The sequence below is a fragment of the Cupressus sempervirens genome, chromosome 9 (genome assembly GCF_028749045.1).
Source record: "Cupressus sempervirens isolate cs-2001-9-10 chromosome 9, ASM2874904v1, whole genome shotgun sequence".
Classification (NCBI taxonomy): domain Eukaryota; kingdom Viridiplantae; phylum Streptophyta; class Pinopsida; order Cupressales; family Cupressaceae; genus Cupressus; species Cupressus sempervirens.
The window spans coordinates 345,263,837-345,284,629 of record NC_143126.1 but is presented as its reverse complement, the minus strand read 5'-3'; the positions used below and the strand labels follow the sequence as shown (position 1 = coordinate 345,284,629).

Sequence of the window (20,793 nt, the reverse complement as noted above, 5' to 3'; positions counted from 1 at the left end):
ATGAACATTCACATTTATCTTCAACTAAGCATATTCTAGTAGGTCACAAGATTGCCTGGAACCTTGGAGTTGATTTACAAAATCAGCTTTTCAAGAGAGGAATTTGCAAGAATTGCTACCATTTAGCATCGTGTAAAATGACAGCTCAACAGGTATCAAAGCCAAAAGATTGGGCTTGTGGTTAGATGTATTAGACTGAAAAATCAGTAGGTGAATCAACAATGATGACTAATGTAGAGTTAGCTAAAGAAATGTGTGAGAAAAAGGAGAGAAATAGGATCCTTGAAGAAGCCCTAGAAGAAATGAAAACAACATTAGAAGAATTTTTTGGGTTAGCTAAGAAGAAAGACCAAGAAGGTGAAAGTAGTAGTACGAGTAAAGAGAAGATTGAATCAGAAGATCACATTCTTGAACTAGACCCTCCAATAAATGAATAACTATTCCTAAAATCCATCAAGGCATTGGTGGAAAAGACCTAGAAGGGATTCCCTTGTTTAGTGGAAATATGGACACTAAACTTGTGATGGAATGGAAAAATATTTTGACTGTAAAGGTGTGACTAAAGAACAAAATGGTAAAGTAGCCAAGTCTAGGCTAAGTAGATCAGCCCTAATCTAATGGAGGACCTCCAAGAAGAGAGGGAAAATATGGGTAAGAAACCTATTACAAATTGGAAATCCATGGTGACCAAGGTGAAGGAGCAATATCTACCTGAAGACTATGAGATTCAATTGCACAAGAAGAGGCAGAGTTTGAAGTAGAAAGAGATGGATTTGGCAACCTACATTGAGGAGCTCCAAAATTTATGTTTAAGATTAGGGACTCAAAAAGAATAGCTTATTAAGGTGGCTAGGTATCTAGGTGGGTTGAAGTGCGATATACAAGAAGAAACCAACCTATGGACACCTATGACAATTCATAGATGTTTCCAATTAGAATTGGAAGTGGAAGAAAAGAACAAGAAGTCTAACACCAACTTTAGAGGAAGGTATAGAGGTAGAGATGGTAGACATCAATAAAGCTATGGTGGAAGGCATTCAAATTCAAGAACAAAAGTTGAAACCAAGTTGATAGAGAAACAAGAAGGGAGCCCAAACAGAGGTAGTTATAGCAGAGGAAGAGGCTCTAACTATAATGGCAGAGGAAGAAGCAACAACCAAGGTAGAGGATCCTATTTTGCAACCATGAAGTGCTACAATTGCAATCAGATGGGACACCCTACATATAGGTTCCCTAAGAAAGGCTCTACTTCCCAAGGGAGTACAAAAAGAGTCATCTGTGTGCAAGAAGATTCTAGTAGCAGCAACAAACCCTCTAAGGTACCCATAGAATCAGAAGAAGGGGAAAATCTAATGATAAGGAGGACCTTGATTAAGGAACCCATAAAGGAAGAACCAAGTCAAAGAAGAGCTCTATTGAGAGTGAAATGCAATATGATGAGGAAAGTGGGTAAGGTCATCATTGATTCAGGGACCACAAATAACATTGTGTTAGAGGAGGCAGCAAACAAACTGACATTGACAAGTATTCCCCATAGCAATCCCTATAAGGTCACATGGTTAAACAAGGGAAACACATTTTGGTGAGTGAACAAGCATGGGTAGAGTTATCAATAGGAAGGTATAAAGATGAGTGTTGTGTGACATCCTACCTATGGATACATTACATCTACTATTAGGAAGACCATGGAACTTTGATAGGAAAGAAATGCATGGTGGTAACAAGAATGCATACTCCTTCCAAAAAGATGGTGTGACATTCAAAATCTAGTCCATAATGGAAGGAGAGGTGAAGGCTCCAAGTCCTAATATCCTTGTGGTTGGTGAAAAAGAGTTCTTGAAAAACCTTGGAGGAAGGAGAAGGAGTGGGGTTTTCCCTAATGTTTAAACATAAACAAGAAGTTGTTGATAAGGTAGGAAAGAAAATAGAGTTTCCTAAGTAAGTGCAAGAAATGCTTGAAGAATACAAGGATATTGTTAGTGGTGGTCAACTTGCTATCCTACCTCCCAAAAGACTTGTTAGCCATCAAATTTACTTCATTCTAAGAGCTACCCTTCCCAATAAACAAAATGAGGAAATTGAAAAACAAATCTAAGAACTCCTAGACCAAGGCCTAATTAGGAAAAGTATAAGCCCTTGTGTTGTGACTATTGTTTTAGCACTTAAAAAGGGGGGAACTTGGAGACTTTGTACTAATTCAAGAGCCATAAATTGGATCACTATTAGGTATAGGTTCCCAATAACTAGGATTGATGACCTAATGGACTGTTTAGGGGAAGCTAGGTACATTACCAAGATAGAATTAAAAAGTGGCTATAATCAAATTAGAATAAGGGAAGCGGTTGAATAGAAAATAGCCTTCAAGACCAAAAAAGGTTTGTATGAATGGCTTGCAATGTCATTTAGCTTATCAAATGCTCCTTCTACCTTTATGAAGCTTATGAATGAGGTATTGAAGGATTACATTGGTAAGTTTGTTGTTGCTTCTTTAGATGACATTTTGATTTTTAGCAAAACTAAAGAGGAGCATATCAAACATTTGAAAATTATTTTCAAGAAATTGCATGAGGAAAAACCAATGATAAATTTGGAGAAGTGTGACTTCATGAAGCAAGAGATGGTGTACCTTGGGCTTTTTTTGTCTTGAGGGAATCTCAAGATGGGTCCAAGCAAGGTGGATGTCATCCTCAACTGGCCTACTCCTAAAGCTACAACTGAGGTGAGAATTTTCATGGCTTGGCCCAATACTATACAAAGTTCATCAAGCATTTTAGTGTTATTTGTGCTCCTATGTTAGACACCATCAAAGGTGGGATGAAGACAAAGTTTCATTGGACTCCTCAAGAAGATGATGGGCTTGAGACACTCAAGAAGAGGATAGAAACTCAACCTATTCTTGTTCTACGTAGTTTTGACAATCTCTTCATAGTGGAGTGTGATGCTAGCAATGTGATAATTGGGGAAATCCTAAGCCAAGAAGGGAGACCAATGGCTTTTCATAGTGAGAAGCTAAATGATGCAAAAAGGAAGTACTCTTCTTATGACTTAGAGTTGTATGCTCTAGTCCAAGCCTTAAGGAAATGTGAGGCACTATTTGTTTCCAAAAGAATTTGTTGTGTATTCAAACAACCAAGCCCTCTGTTTTGTCAATTCCCAAGACAAACTCAACAAAAAACACATGAAATGGGTGGAATATCTACAAGCCTACCTTTAATATCAAACACAAGAAAGGGTTGTAGAATAAGATAGCCAATGGACTAAGAAGAAGACTCCTAACAGTGCAAGAGATTCACTTGCAAAGCATTGGGATTGATAGTTTTAAGGACTTGTATGATGATGATGAAGATTTTGAAGATATATACAAGGTATGTAAGGAGCACAAGAACAACTTTCATGGTGAGTTCTCTTACTACACTTTGCAAAATGACTTCTCGTTTAAAGGAATTCAACTATGTGTTCCTAGGGGATCAATGAGAGAGAATTTGATTCAAGAAAAATATAATGGGGCACTTAGTGGTCACTTTGGAATCAATAAGACACAAGAACTAGTTGCTAGGTTCTACTTTTGGCCTAAGATGAATAGAGATATCAAACAATATGTGGAGTGTTGTATGTTATGTCAAAATTTTAAAAAGGCACCTCTTCCAATGTAGGTCTCTATCAACCCCTTCCAATTCTTAGTAGACCATAGAAGTGTTTGAGCATGGACTTTGTTGTATGATTACCAAGGACCAAATAGGGATTTGATAGAATTTATGTTGTGATGGATAGATTTAGTATAATGGCACACTTTATCCCTTGCAGGATAGTACATGATGCTTGCCAGATTGCACACTTATTTTTCAAAGAGGTGGTAAGGATCCATCGCTTACCCTTAAGCATTATTTTCGATAGGGACACCAAATTCATGAACCATTTTTGGACAACTTGCCATTGACTTAAGAGTTCTAATCCTCATTGTTGCAACACTTGTCTTTTGTGGACTAAATGCTATTGGATTCTGAAGATCAATATCTCCAACTTCACAAAAGTCTCTAAGTCTTGAGTTCACATATCTACTTTCATTGTTCATACAAACAACCTTGATGGCTTTACTTGATTGCTTCTCAAGATGACTCTTGAAGGCTAGAAACTTATCAAACACTTCATTTTTGTGATCAAGAAAGTAGACACGTGTAGCATGAAAATTCATCAATGAAAGTGAGGACATAGTGACCCTTGCTAACTGACGTCACTAAAAAAGGGCCTGCTAGAACCGTGTGAACCAACTCAAGAACAATTGATGCTCTCCAAGAGTTCCCTTTGTCAAACTTCTCTTCTAGATGCATATCCATTGAACAAGTTAAACATTCACCCTTAGAAAAGTTGATTGTAGGTAAACCTTTGACCATATTTTTTGAGCTAAGTTGATGAAGATAGTGAAAGGAAAGATGTCCATACCGCTCATGCCATAATTTACTTTGTGATTGTGAATGTGTCAACAAGGCATGTGAAGGAGACTTAGGCACAAAGTGGGAGAAATAATAAAGCCTTGTGTCATGATTAACTTTACCTACTACAACCAATGAATCATCCTAAGATTTCACACCATTACTGAATTTGATTGTGCCAAAGATTGTTGTGTCTTTGATTGTGAGTTTGGCTTCCACTGCTTTTTCTTATTTTTGGTGAAACTTTTGCCACCTTGATTTGTTTGGTTCTCATTACTAACCACAAATGCCTTGGACTTTGATGACTTGAGAATTCCCATATCTATCAACTTGGATTGTTTTAACATCAACATTTCTGCAAATGCATCAAATGAAGGCTTAGTGAAGGCACTTCCCATGGTCAACTTGTGAGTGTTGTAACTTGAAACAAAAGATGCATGCTCTGAAGGTAGCCTCTTCAAGATGTGATGAATCAATCTATCATCCTTCATGGGACTACCACAATCCCTAAGTAGTGCTCTCAATTCATTGGCTTTGTTGGCATAGTCTTGAATTGTGTTAAAATTCTTAGAATCCAATAGAAGTATATCATCCTCAATTTGGAAGACTTTTTCCTCATCCACATTACTGTACAACCCTTCAAGTTTGTCTCAAGCACCCTTGGCATCCTTAAAGCTGGAAATGTGGAAGAAAAGATCTCTATGAACACAACTCCTAATAATTCCTAAAGTCTGGTTGTCTTTAATTTTCCAATCAACTTGTGCATCAGTAGCAGTAGGTTTTACAATTGTACTATCAACATATAGATTTAAACATTTTTCCATTAGTCTACTCCATACAATATCTTTCCATGAAGTATAATTGTGTGAAGTTAAAGGTGGAGTTTTAGGTGAACCCATGATGCAAAAAATTAAAAGAGCACAAGAGAGAAAGAGAGACACAAGAACACAAGACACACACACCCTTTTCAATCAATCAAAGAATCGTCACCCCAAAAAAAGATGATTTGGCACTTTATATTTAGGGTGGGTACAATACCCACTTTCCAATTTTGGGCCAAAGTGGAACTTGAATTTTTGATATTTACAACTAAAAATATGAAGTTATATATGACTCAACAAGACCTCTTCAAGGATCTAATTATTTACAAGTGTCAAAAGAGGCCAAAAATGACCAAATGCTTAAAGTACTATGTCCACTCAAAAATTTTTGAAACTGATGCCAAATCTAGAAAGTAGACAAAAATTATGCACTTTCGAAAAAAATAGCACTTGAATATGTGTCCATATGAGCTTGAATGAAATCTCTAAAGTTGTAAAAATCAAGACTGGCAATTTTCAAAAAAATTCAAGAACAGAGATCACAAACAACCTACACCAATGTGTAGATCACGAAATTCTACCCCAAAACAAATAAAAAATTGCTCGAAAAAAAGAGTCTGTATGAGGGCGATATCGTTGTTTGAAAATCACCTTTGTCATTATTTTTCTGGAATCATAGTTGTCGCACCTCCAAAAATCCAATGACTCTAGAATTCACCTCAAATATCTAATTTTGATGAAATAAAAGTCGATTTAGGAGTTTTTCGACCTTCTGAATGTGATACCAATATCTGATTTGCACTAGCAAGCTCCAATCTTGACCTGCTAGCCCCAACCAACATTCTCGCCCATGAGAACCCACAGAACTAAAGCATTAGTATGTCACATGCTTAATTTAAATCATGCACCCAAACTTATGGCTTTGACACCATGTACAAATTTGGTATAGCTTCGATACCATGTGTTGGTTCCCAAAATTGCAGATTGGAAATCCAAGAGCTTGTCACTTCTTCGATAAGACTTCTCAATCAGTTCTAGCCAACGAACAGGAATACTTCTTGATTCCCCTGCACTTTAGGCTCTACTACACCCAAGCGAGTAAACCTTCACCTCAAATGCTAACTACTTGGTTCAAGGCTTTTCTACAACGAATTTAAACTTTTGGAGTTCTCTGGTTGGCAAGGTCCTTGAACTCGATCATAATGAAATTGGATGTTGGATAATAGTTGAATGCTTTGTATAAGGTCTTAAAAAAGGATTTGATGCTTGTAGGAAGGAATATATAGATTTTTTGACTTCAATAAAAAGACCAGTGCCTCTGCTCATCTAAGCGATAGAGTCAACTTCAGTAAATCATCACATACAACTTTATAATGCTTTACACACTTTACTGTCAACAATTAAATAATCGAGATGCGACAGACAAAATATTATGCAATCTTTAATTAATCCAAATTGAATTTTAACTCCTCTGGCAGGGAGACAAACTGGACATAGATGCAGAAACAATTATTTATTTCACAATATCTGCGATGATCAAATTTAAAATGCTAAATGACCATGTCCACTTATCCGACATTTAAATTGTATACAAAATTTCAAAAATAATTACAAAGGACAATTCACCTATAGTTTAAATCTATATGCCTTTTTAAAAATAAACAAAACATATTTTATTTAATTATTAAAATAAAATAATGGAACTTATATTACAAAATCATAATATACTTCTTATCCCTCCATACAATAACAAAATATAAAATACTTTATCCTAAGAGAATATGGATGTGAATATATTGAAAATATGTTTTTTTATGAATTCCTCTTGCCATTTTTATATCTTAATATTTAAAATAACACAACTTCTCAAAATGTCTATCTCTTTTATATAATGTTAAGAAGCACCTCCCTTGGTCGCACCATTTCAAATATTTAACCAATTACTTTTAAATTCTTCAAATGCCTTGTAGTATTTTATCGGGCTCTTAAGAAGATTAATCGATTGAATTTGTATAGTTTAATAGACTTAACTCTTAAACTCCTAATGCAAAAATTTGTATTGCCGTGAAATTCTGGCCAAGACTATAGTCTGAGAAAAAAAAAAAAAAATTTGAGGCAAAGTATTTCCTTAGTTTATCTGGTCTTTAGTTGGAGTATTCTCATTTTTGATGAAATAACTTGAAACAAGACTACACTCCTCTATATATGCCAAAATATCAATTCTGGAACTCTTCTGAAAAGACAATCGATTTGCCTCCAGGCTGCAATTCTATTTTGGTCCATTCCTTCAAATTCATTGCTCCAGCAAGCGTGATCTAACAAAACTTGTTTAATATCATCTATCATTTTGTAAAGCCCATTTATGATATGGAGTCATCTTCAGATGTGCATGAATGGTTTTGGTGTTTGTGGGATTCCAACATTGCTTCATTGAATCTCAATATTACTTTGCTTCCTGTCCCTTGCAAAATCACGATGGCTCCTTGTCTCATTCTTTCCTCTGAAGTTAGCTTGAATTTAATCACACTTAAACATTTTCTAAAGGTTCATTATTATTCTAGCGACTCTTCATACAATAGCATCTTCCTTTTCAGTGGGCTTTGTCTTCCAGGAAGACATGGACCAAACTCATGTCATTGTGGACCATCATTTTTCATATGCATATATCACTCAAATGAGTTCGTTTGCAGATGTGGATGAGTTCTGGAAGGAAGAACATAAGGATTCTTGGTTTTCCCTTTATCACATTAGCATAAGGAAGCAACTCTGCATCAAAATATTATCACTACCTAAAAATTTAATTAATTGCTACTGAATACTAGGCAATCTGGAGCCAATGATACTCATAAAAATCTGTGTATTCCTATAGTAAGTCTGTCCATGCTTTCGGGTGATACTAGGAAAGTCTTTATTTACAAATCTCCTGTGATTGATTGTGTTTCACGGGAATGAAAAGATAGTCATTATGCATATTTTTCAATCTTGTAGTCATCTCGCTAATTTTCACTTCACACACGTTGGCTTGCTTGTCAAAGGGCTAGGTATCTTAAAAGAATATCAATAACTATAATACTTTCTGGAATCATCTTTGTTATCAAAGCGTAAGTAGCTTGCCCATTTTCTGCCACTAATTTCCAGTTGCTAGAGTAGGAGTCTATAATTCATCTTCAAATGATCACAATCTGAACAACAATACTTTGTGATAGACCTTTTGCATTTTCATCTATAATAATAGAGAATGAACACCTCAGTGATTGCCATAAACTCTACCTTAATGGATCAGATATATAAGCATAGAAACTAAATGAATGAGGATCTGTATTGCTGCAACATGATTCAATAAAAGGCTCATGCTCTCCCTTATGATTTCTTTCTTTAATCATAGCGTTTACTTGAGATCTCTTGTACTCCAAATCCTTAATGTTGTGAGGTTTCGTCATCATCTCCAAGATAAATGGAGCCCCCAAATTTTCCAAAAAATTGGGCTACATCAGTGGCTCTTGTTGGGGACATATACTCCTTATAGGCATAATGAGATTCCAGTTATCTCTAGAAAAGCAGATCGAGCACCCATGCTTAGCATGATGCAAGGTGAAAATAGGTGGCCCCAGGCACCCAAAAATGAACATCAAGTCTTCCCTCTATCAAGCACAAAGTTCTAATCATGTAATACTTTGAACCTGCTAATCATGATGCCATCATTTGTATAAACAATACATATTGCTTTTACTTCACCAATGCATTCTTTGATATCCGTCTCATGTTTAGCCTTCACGAAATCATCAGGTGCCGTATGATTTTTGCTGAATGGAGGATCCTTATAGTCATGGTTTTAAACATCTCCTTGTACACAATATGCTTTGTTCTCGTACTCCAGACATTGCTTATCTTCACAATAAGGCATTGAAAATGGTTTATATTTAGGAAATGCTACCTCTCCCTCATCAAGAACTCCATAAGATATGATACTTGGAAAATTTTCAGAACTATTCTCCAACATATCCTCCTCATTATGCATGGCTAATTCTGCCTCACCTTCACATGTTTGATGTGCCTCCTACTCATAGGATGGACTAAAAGATGTTTTACCTTCTAAATACACTTCATGAGTTTCATCAATTTCAAAACCAGACCTGTTGTCTTCATCATGGTGCTGATGGATTTGGCTGCATGGAAAATCTTTTTCAAATAAAGAATTCAAGAACATAGTGAACTCAAACATATCCCTTTCTACTTGCTCTTCAAACAACGGGTTTAAGAACATAGAATATTCAAGCATGCCTTCATGAGAGCTTTCATTTGGATCATCAAGTGTGTCATCAACAAAGCTGATGTCTTCATCAACATTACCTTCGGAACTGTCCTCTTGCTCATACACCATATAATGTTCTACTTCATCCATACTATATGATTCCTCATAATGATTATCTCTTTCATCCAATGCCCATTGAGAATGCACTGTTCCATCAACTTGCTTACCATGGTGATTTGAGAAAAGAATTGGACCATTTCTTTCAACATGTTTTTGATACTCCATATCTAACAAGGTTGAAATCCCCTCCACACTACAAGAATCCTCTTCCACATTTTTACATTCACTATCATCTGTAGGCATATAAGTATCATCATGGGCTGATTTTCCTTCAGAATGATTAAAATTTTCATCTCCATTTGAATCTGAAACTTCATTTGACTCATATGTTACTTTAGTTTTGAATTCATTCTCCTCTACAACTAGTTCATTATCCATACTTCGAGAAAGTAATGAAATTGATGATCATATAAGAGGCCTAATTCTTGCATCTTGTAGAAAAGATCATATGATGGAGGTTTGTAATTCTGAAGGTATTTCTTGATAAGCATTAAACATCCTCATACAGAATTGTGTTGTAGATTCATCTTTTTTCTTTTCTAAATTCAAATATGCATCCAAAAGAGATATACAATTCGGACCTTCATGCAATATTTGGAAGAGAAGCATCAAATCAGGATCTTTTGGCGAGATTCCCAACTCACGAAACTTTCTTATTAGTTCCTTGCATGGAGGCATGACGTATGAAGGTACTTCTCAAAAAATATTTACCATCCTTATAAACAAACATGTCGATGTCTCACCTTCATATCTTTCTAGATTGAAAAATGCATCTAATGGGAGTATGCATTCTTCCTCCATGGTGTAACATAGATCTGCTTCTTGATTATATTATATATTCTCCATTGTGCATGATCATATTATTTCCTTCTGAGTCTTCTCCCTCAACAGAGCTACCAACTGAAACTTTATTGAATAGAGTCGCCACCTCTTTCGAGGAATGTATTAATCTTCCAAGTTCTCACTCCCAGTAGAGTACACTTTCAAACAAACTGATACAACTTCTAATATTGATCTATGAACTTAGAAATCCTAGGTAACTTTGTAGTATGGATTGCGAGCAACTCTCCTCAGTAGAGTTGCCAAACTATTTGTTTCCAAAACCGCAGATTAGAAATCCAAGAGTCTTCCACTTCTCCGATAGGACTTCTCAATCAATTCTATCCAACGAACGGGAATACTTCTCGACTCCTATGCACTTCAAGCTCCGCTACACCTAGGTGGGTAAACCTTCACCTCAAACGTCAATTGTTTAGTTCAAGGCTTTTCTACAGTGAATTTAAACTTATGGAGTTCTACGGCTGGCAAGGTCCTCGAACTTGATCATAATGAAAATTGGATGTTGGATAATAGTTGAATGCTTTGTATAAGGTTTTTAAAATGGATTTGATGCTTGTAGGAAGGAATATATAGATTTTTTGACTTCAATAAAAAGACCAGTGCCTTTGCTCATTAGGGCGATAGAGTCAACTTTAGTGAATTATCACGTACAATTTTATAGTGCTTTACACACTTTACTGCCAACAATTAAATAATCGAGATGCAACAAACCAAATATTATGCAATCTTAAATTAGTCCAGATTGAATTTTAACTCCTCTGGCAGGGAGACAAACTAGATACAGATGCGGAAACAATAATTTATTTCACAATATCTGCGATGATCAAATTTAAAATGCTAAATGACTATGTCCACTTATCCGACATGTAAATTGTATAAAGAATTCCAAAAATAATTACAAAAGACAATTAGCCTATAGATTAAATCTCTACACCTTTTTAAAAATAAACAAAACACATTTTATTTTATTATTAAACTAAAATAATAGAACTTATATTACAAAATCATAATATACATCTTATCCTCCATACAATAATAAAATATAAAATACTTTCTCCTAAGAGAATATGGATGTGAATATTTTTTGAATATGTTTTTTTATGAATTCTTCTTGCCATTTTTATATCTTAATATATTTAAAACAACACGATTTCTCAAAAAGTCATCTCTTTTATATAATGTTAAGAAGCACCTCCCTTAGTCGCACCACTTCAAATATTTAATAAAATACTTTTAAATTCTTCAAATGCCTTGCAGTATTTTATCAGGCTCTTAAGAAGATTAATTGATTGAATTTTTATAGTTTAATAGTCTTAACTCTTAAACTCCTAATGCAAAAATTTGTATTGCCGTGAAATTCCAGCCAAGACTATAGTCGGAGAAAAATATTTTTTTCTGAGGCAAAGTATTTCCATGGTTTATTTGGCCTTCAATTGGAGTATTCTCATTTTTTATGAAATGACTTGAAACAAGACTACACTCCTCCATAAATGCCAAAATATCGATTCTGGAACTCTTCTGCAAACACAATCAATTTATCTCCAGGCTACACTTCTATTTTGGTCCATTCCTTCAAATTCATTGCTTCAGCAGGCGTGATCTAGCAAGACTCGTTTAACATCATCTATCATTTTGTAAAGCCCATTTATGATATGGAGTCATCTTCATATGTGCGTGAATGGTTTTGGTGTTTGTGGAATTCCAACACTGCTTCATTGAATCTCGATATTACTTTGCTTCTTGTCCCTTGCAAAATCATGATGGCTCCTTGTCTCATTCTTTCCTCTGAAATTAGCCTAAATATAATCGCACTCAAACATTTTCTGAAGGTTCATTATTATTCTTACAACTCTTCATACAATAGCATCTTCCTTTTCAGTGGACTTTGTCTTCCAGGAAGAAATGGACCAAACTCCTATCATTGTGGACCATCATTTTTCATATGCATATATCACTCAAATGAGTTCGTTTGCAGATGTGGATGAGTTCTAGAAGGAAGAACATAAGGATTCTTGTTTTTCCCTTTGTCACATTAGCACAAGGAAGCAACTCTGCATCAAAATATTATCACTACCTAAATATTTTATAAACTACTGGCCAATACTAGGCAATCTAGAGCCAATGATACTCATAAAAATTTCTGTATTCCCGTAGTAAGTTTGTCCATGCTTTTGGGTGATATTAGGAAAGTCTTTATTTACAAATCTCCTATGATTGATTGTGTTTCACGGGAATGAGAAGATAGTCATTATGCATATTTTTCAATCTTGTAGTCATCCTGATAATTTTCACTACACACATGTTGGCTTGCTTATCTGAGGGCTAGGTATGTTAAAAGAATATCAGTAACTATAATACTTTTTGGACTCATCTTTGTTATCAGAGAAAAAGCAGCTTGCCCATTTTCTGCCACTAATTTCTAGTTGCTAGAGCAGGAGTCTATAATTCTTCAAACGATCACAATCTGAACAATAATACTTTGTGATAGACCTTTTGCATTTGCATCTATAATAATAGAGAATGAACACCTCAGTGATTGCCATAAACTCTGCCTTAATGAATTCATCAAACATGAACATGACTAACATCAAATATATAGGTGCAAAAACTAAATGAATGAAGATTTGTATTGCTGCAACATGATTCAATAAAAGGCTCATGCTCTCCCTTATAATTTCTTTCTTTAATCATAGTGTTTACTTGAGATCTCTTGTACTCCAAATCCTTAATGTTGTGAGGTTTCGTCATCATCTTCAAGATAAATGGAGCCTCCAAATTTTCCAAAAAATTGGGCTCCATCACCATGTAAGAATTTGCCTAAGGTAATAATTCAACACTAAGATCAAGAAGCTCAGTAAATAGCACAAGAGAGACAAATGATGATCAAATGAGAATGGATATCAAATGATTGGATTAATCAGATAATTAGATGAATACATTATAGAAGTGCCTTGTATATAAAGGCAATTGATATGACTAGGAGTCAACAAAGAGATAAGCATAACAACTAAGCACATGTCCACCAAGAGTGGATTATCCTCCATTGTGCATGAATGCACTTGCAACAATGAAAGCATAAGAATGCAAAGGTGTATCTCATAAAGAGGTGTAGTAGTAGACAACATGTGCTCAATTAGAGTGCAAACTACTTTGTTGTCGACATAACAACTCATATAAATCTACAAATTCTTAGGTGTCTACATGACAACTAATATGTTAATACATTAACTTAATTTAACTTAAGTGTCATTAGTAAATACTTAATTACACCAACAATAGGCATAAAAATTACTTCCAGGTGTGTGAATGGCTTGGGAACTTAAGACCCTCAAAATCTTTTAGTTATTCCAAAAAGATACTTGAATCCATGATTGGATTTCCACCTTGTTTAGAGAAGTTTTGAGATATAGTCCAAAATCCCAAATTGGAGGGCTAATTCAATTAGCCCTGTTTTTTATGGTTTTGGAGTAGATGAAAATAACTTGTGGGATTTATGTCCAAAAGCCTAGGTGAAGATTAACACCACAAGTATGAGCCCCTCACTCCATGTAGTTGAAGAAATGTTCAAGAAAACGTAAGAAATGAAATTGGCAAGTTAGGTTGAAGAGACATTTGGTGAGTGCAAGTAAAATCCTTGGTGTATCTAGATGGTGAAAAGTTGGGGGATACGAAAGAGATCCTCTAGATGTTAGGGCATGCAAGTGGACCCCGCTAGGCTAGGAGAAAGCCGAAGCAAGTCCTAGAGAAGAGTAGGACTAAGTAAGAAAACTATCTAGTAGTACATCACCCAAGTTATATAACAAACTTAACATAAAGACACACATTGGTCCATTTGTCTATTAAGTAATGTAGCACTTGGGAGATAAGTTCCCCCATGTTGAATCGATTTTTTGTTGACCACTCTTGAACCTACCAAACATCTAAATCTTGAAGATCTTTGAATTCTGTTAGATCTCCCTCTGACACTCCTTTGAAAAATGTCCAGACTCTACAAATAAGTTTACATTTATTTTCTTCTCCAATCTCCTTTCTTCTCCATTTTCTTTTGTTTCTCATTGCTATCATGTTTGTTTGCATGATAGTAATTTTTATTATAGAATATTTTTATGAAAGAAAAAAATCATAAACCATGTATGATGTTTATTATTTTTTATAATTGAACTTAATAATAATTTTGATACTAATAGTCATTTTTCATTATCCATATATAGAGAAATTTTAAAAAGTTAACACAAATTTCTATATATAATCATATTGATATTAATAAAAAGAATTAAACATTAAAAAAGAACATACATAATAGTTAAAGTATCTTAATATTTGATAGTTAAAGAGTATCTTAATTTTTGTCTGATTATATGTTTCACCTGTATCTCATATTTTTCTTTCTAACACATTCTGAAAACCAAATAACTTACCAACGATACCTCACGATTTCCTTTGAGCAAGAGATAATCCCACACTGACAAGCATTTATATCGCTTCCTTGATATGGAAAACTGCAATGCGCAGATTTATTATAGAAAGAGAAGTGCGGGAGTGGTCTGGTGTGTAAGCCAGGATTATGACGACAAACTCGTATGTAAATGATTTGGAAATGGATCCCAAGATATACGATTCGCAACTCTTTTGAATTACACTGCAGCTGCTGCAAGTTCTTTCCTAATGCTCTGTACCCTCAGTCATATTTTGAATCAAAGACGACGACAAATAGAAGGGGCGTTCATCTGCATCAATCAGAAGTCCTTTCTCATCAAATACCTTAGATACCAGTCCTGCCCACAACTAAGCTCTCATACCTTTTAGACCCTGTAATTTTAACGCAATGACGATTACTATATCTATATCGCTATATCTTTCAATTCCTTGCTTACAGGATTCTCGCAGAGATGGACAGAGCCTCTTAACTGAAATTGAGTGTCGATTAGTCAAGTTAGGGCGCTCTGATCCACTTGATCCTCTTTTATTAGCCAAATACTTCAGAGGAGGGAGTTTTGCCCAAGGATGAGATGGGAAAACTAAAACAAAAGAAAAAATGGTATTTAAATCGTCAGAGGTCTAACCGATTCTCCATTTTATTTTCTCCTCTGTTACCAATGTTCTCCATTGGATGAAAGCTTCAATGGGTTTCTCCCTGCATTGCAACCGTTCTTTTTCATGGGCATAGATATGTTAATATTACCAAAGAAACTTTGCGAGGAGAAAAAGGTTTTCCTCTAGCCAGAGAAACATAGACAACGGGTGCGATGGAAGAGACATGTTGAAAACCTCAGCTTACAGGTATCATCTTCTCTGCTGGTAAATACCCAATAACGGAGAAATACCGTCCGAAAATAGCATATTTCCGATAAAAAGGGAACTTTCCTGGAGAAATACCGTCCAAAAATAGCACCCAGCCAAATAGGCTGACATATTTCCTATAAAAAGGGAACTTTCCTGGCTTAACAGCCCACACAAAAATCCTATGGGCTTAAAATATTACAAAAGAATTCATGCTTCAATCAGAACTGGGCAGCTTTAAAAAGATGGCTAGCTGACTATTAAGAAAAATATTTTTCTATTTTAAAAAAATGGTATACATGAGTTTGCTTACACTTGCACACAGTTGAACTTTGCATATCAATGGGAGTTGCGATATTTAGATCTTTAGTATCTGAACTACATTAGCATAAAAAGATGACCAGAACAACTTCAGTTTGAAATGTCTGCAATTACTTGCATGCCTCATTGCACACTGTATTTCAAATAAAGTCCATACAGTAATCCAAAGGAATGAAATATTAACATCTTGTATTAGTTATTTTCTGCAAAGGTGCCATTGTGGGGAAACAACTTGCAAATGCATTTTGGCTTATGTAAGTAAAATAAGGAATTCAATAAAGGCCCCATTCACCTGAATACTATTCATTTATTCAAATGTGTTGTTTTATTCCGAAAAATCTTGCTCCTTGGCAAAGCCTCCAAGCAAGGAAACATATTTCGCAATTATTAACCTAGACCTATAACCGATTAATGCCTGATTGTGTTAAGCAAATCTTTTCTTAATATAAAAGCACACTACTGCAGCAACTCCCACAATGGCCACAGGAATTACATAATGCAAAAGTTTTGTCGCAACGTCGGAGGGCTTTGGAGAATTGTCAAGGACTGGCTTAGCCGTTAGTTTTGAGAATGACAAGGCATCAATCTCTCCAACATAATATTTTTCCATCAATTCCCTTGCTTCTTTGCTATGTCCAGCATCCTCAAATTCCTCTGTTGCATCTTTACCTGTTGAAATTAAACAAACCAAAAACACAATGAGCAGCATGATTATAAATGAATTGTCTCAAATGAACTGGGTAACCAATTTGTGTCAGAAAAAGAGAATCAGATAAGTCACAAAAGATACAGAACCAGTTGCTGACAGCAAGACATCATCTCCACCGGGATGCTCCTCCAAGTAATTTGTCACATCATATACCTATTCATATGTTATAATGATTAGGGCCTATCAAATTAAAGCAAACTCCAAATAGAATTTATGGAATCTGAATATTAAAAGATGACCCAAACCTTATCTACTATCTATAAATAGACAAAACTATAGTAGCATGGTAACATGCATTCAGCTTAAGTTTATTTTATCTCGTACATTGAGGTTTTGCTTCAAAGCCATCAGCATTAAATTTGCAGCAATGTAGATGCCAGTCCTAGCATGGATATATTTACTGTATCACATTATCCACAATATTTTTCATAACAATTTTTAAACTTTTGATTAAAAACCTTAGGAAATAAATGACTGCGAGACCAAGTAGATTTCCAGTTGATGAGATCAATTTAAATCATTTCTTGATTTCCTTGTGCCAGTTTTTTCTGTGATCAATCATTGGGATGAAAGAAAGAGAACATCAACAGAAAATAAGAAAAGTGGCTTATTGACTAATTACGGTGACATTTATTGTCAATTCCCAGCCATAAATTAAATGTGTAATATTTCATGTTCAAAATAATCCAATACAGGACAAGGAAAACATATTGCTAAAGAAGATAATCTTTCTGTTATTTATCTTTAATCCTAATCAAGGATGCTGTTAGTGAAAACTTAAAAGAAATGCCATTGCCAGCTCCACAGGTATGAAGTAGCTAATAAGTCGCTGGCTAGGTTCATCAGGTATTAATTGATGTATTTGTCAGCTTACAAGTGCATTACCATGTTCCCTTACATCTTAGGGATGCTTTCTGCCTTGGTTTGGCTTGGTATTTTGATATATCTTTTCCTCCGATTACATCGAAACTTAATATAATACTTGCAGAAATAAGGGTTTATTTTATTACAGCCAAATGAAACACAGAAATACAGATAAGAAAACTAGAGATAATAATAATCAATAGCAGAATATCCTTGAACAAAATTGAAAGTCCAGATAACAGAGTTTACAAATAATTATTCTCAAAGCTGAAATCATTTACCACTGACCTAATTGCCCGATATGGAAGATTGGCTGGACAAGTTGCATACCTACGATTCATTTATTTATGGCAAAAAGCTGTGATTCTTCCTGGCAGTTTGCCCTCTAGAGATGTCTTAAGTTCTGTAGCTTTTCACTGTTTTCTACCTAGAATAGGACTCCTGAATGAACCTAATTCAAAATATAATCCACAACTTAAAGCTTTCATGATGATTCTTCTGGAGTTCTGTCCAAAAGAGGGTTTCTACTGGGCTTGTGTCCTGTAAAAAGCAGGGAAGTGTAATTTCTTGCAAAGAGTAAAAATCAAAACAAATCAAAAGATTATAATGCCTCCTTTGAACCCAGCGTAGCCTCTTATAAAGAAACTCCTTTCCAAAAAGCATGCAATTACTCAAAATCCTAGCCTTTGAACTTGGGCATAGATTATTATCCACTTTATATTAATTAAATCTCCACCATAATACTCACTAGATGTAACAAAGTTATGATTTATGTGGCCCCAACAGTAAACATAATGAAGAATTAAATATATTGCAAATAATTTTAACTTTTGGGGCTAATATTTAATTATTCCCTCATTCCCTTACTATTTTTTTAATTGTCTAGCCTTAAGGAATGATAAAGGCTAAATATTTCATCTTTGTTAACCATCACTCAAAAGGAGACATTGCAGTCCTCCCTTTCCTGGATTGTTGGTCCTTTAGTAATTAACCATTCGCTGCTCCACTCTGATATACATGTCTAAATACCACAAATCATCAAGCAACTCAAAAGTGTGTAAACATAACAATGCATCCAACAAATCAACACCCTGATCCCACACCACAATATGAAACCCATCATACATGGTAAAGTAGTAGCTCATCAAGTCACCCAAAGACCAAGCATCTGTTATTTGTAAATACCAAGGTTGCATGGGTACGTGGGTACGGGAACGGGAACGGGTACGGGAGTGGGTACGGGTACGCATATTTTTCAAAATAGGGGACAGGGGTACGTGTGTAAGCCTAATTTTTTCTATATAATTAATATTTTATAGAAAATATAAAAATCAAAATATCTGTCATGAGTCATGACCAAGGTTGCATGGGTACGTGGGTACGGGAACGGGAACGGGTACGGGAGCGGGTACGGGTACGCATATTTTTCAAAATAGGGGACGGGGGTACGTGTGTAAGCCTAATTTTTTCTATATAATTAATATTTTATAGAAAATATAAAAATCAAAATATCTGTCATGAGTCATGACATTGAGCATTCAAAACAAGAAATTTGAAAATATAAGCCATAAGTCAAATATATATATATATGCTATTGCTGAATGTTTAAAGTATTTTTCATAATTGGGGATGGAGGTACTTGGGTATGTCAAACTTAAAAATTACACTTTTATATTTATAAAAAATCTGATTTTATGAGTCATGACGATGGTTTTTCAAAATAAGAACAGTGATAAAGTTTGCAAATGTAATGTACTGTTTTCAGTTTCAGATTTGCTATATGTTTGAAATAATAATAGATGATAAATGCTTAGATGCATAACAAAGAAGGCAGACTTTAAACATGAACAAGAAGATCCTAAACCATATGACAATGACATATTGCAAATGATAAACTTTTAACTTGAACAGTGATAAAGTTTATTGTTAATGAGTATCAAAGTTTCAAAATGATTTGGTATTGAATTAAGTTTGATAAACAACAAGCTAATACAAAAACAAAAAACCAAAAAAAAAAATCAGAATCTTAATCAAGGTCCTTAGCTATGATGCTCTCCACTGAGTACTGTAATGTCCCATCTTTAGTTCGACATGGCATTGATCATGGATTTGCCTATTCCAGACTCTCGTAGGCAAATGGTGTAGAAAGAGAGTCAATTCTGCGGATCAGATAGTTATATCTTGCTCTTGAAGAAGTGTTAAGAGGTTATATTTTATCATTATGTGATATTGGGGCCCACATGTTATAATTTTAATTTGAGTTGCACTTTTTATTTTATAAAATTACCTTATTATAAAAAAAGTGCATTATAATGAGAAATTATAAAGGATGTTTCTAGAAGTTCTAGCAACTTCTTAGAAAAGTGAATAAATAGAGGGTTGGGCCTCTCATTTGGAGAGGCTTGGATTTGAGAACTCTTCTACTTCTTCATTGTGAAGACATTTGTGGACTTTGGATCTGCAAATTATTATTCGATCTTTGGGAACGAATCACTCCCTTGGATTGGCGACTTTGAGGGTGTGAAATATCACCTGAATTGTTGCATAATTGGAGTTGGTATTCAGCCATCTCATTGGAGCTTATTGAGAATTCGTTGTTAGGGTTTGTTTTCGGTTGGAATAAGGATTTCAGATTTGCCCTATCATTGGAGAAGCATTTGACAAGAGTGTGAAGACAAAATAAGTGCATTTTCAGAATTGGCAAAGCAGGGTTCGGAACCACATAATTGCTCATATCTCCTCAACCCCTTGGAGTTATTTTTTATGGTTTTACAGGGTTACTACCTAACCCTAGGCGCCCATTTTCCTTGCATTTGGGGGTCCCAAAACCCTAATATTATTTTATTTCAGCAGCCGTACAGGTACGGCCTGGTACGGCCCTGCTAGTTTGGGCAGCAGCAGCAAATTAAGGACAGTTTGGGGGTGCGGTTGGAGGTCTTCATCAACGATCTGCAGCAAAACGTGGTGTTCTTCCATAGTTCTTCAAACCAGGTTCTTGCATTCTGAAATATATGTCAATTTTTGGGTAAATTTGCTGTCATACAGTCATTGTAATAATCAGTCTAGAATTGGTAATAAAATAATTTCAAAATTTATTGCATTGTAATTGAAATATAGTTCAATGGCTTTATATATATTGTAATTCTGTGATTATAT

At 34.9% G+C, this 20,793-nt stretch overlaps 1 protein-coding gene across 1 annotated transcript in view; it reads right to left on the bottom strand.

The window, feature by feature from the left end:
* Positions 1-16,153: 16,153 nt before the first annotated feature.
* Positions 16,154-20,793, bottom strand: part of LOC149538737 (cytochrome b5-like) — a 114,396-nt gene continuing 109,756 nt past the window's right edge. The window contains exons 2-3 of the mRNA XM_089800067.1: positions 16,860-16,926; positions 16,154-16,733 (exon numbers count right to left, since the gene is read on the bottom strand). Coding sequence (XP_089656193.1) covers positions 16,489-16,733; positions 16,860-16,926 — 312 coding nt within the window. The 3' untranslated portion in view covers positions 16,154-16,488. The remainder of the gene's footprint in view (positions 16,734-16,859; positions 16,927-20,793) is intronic.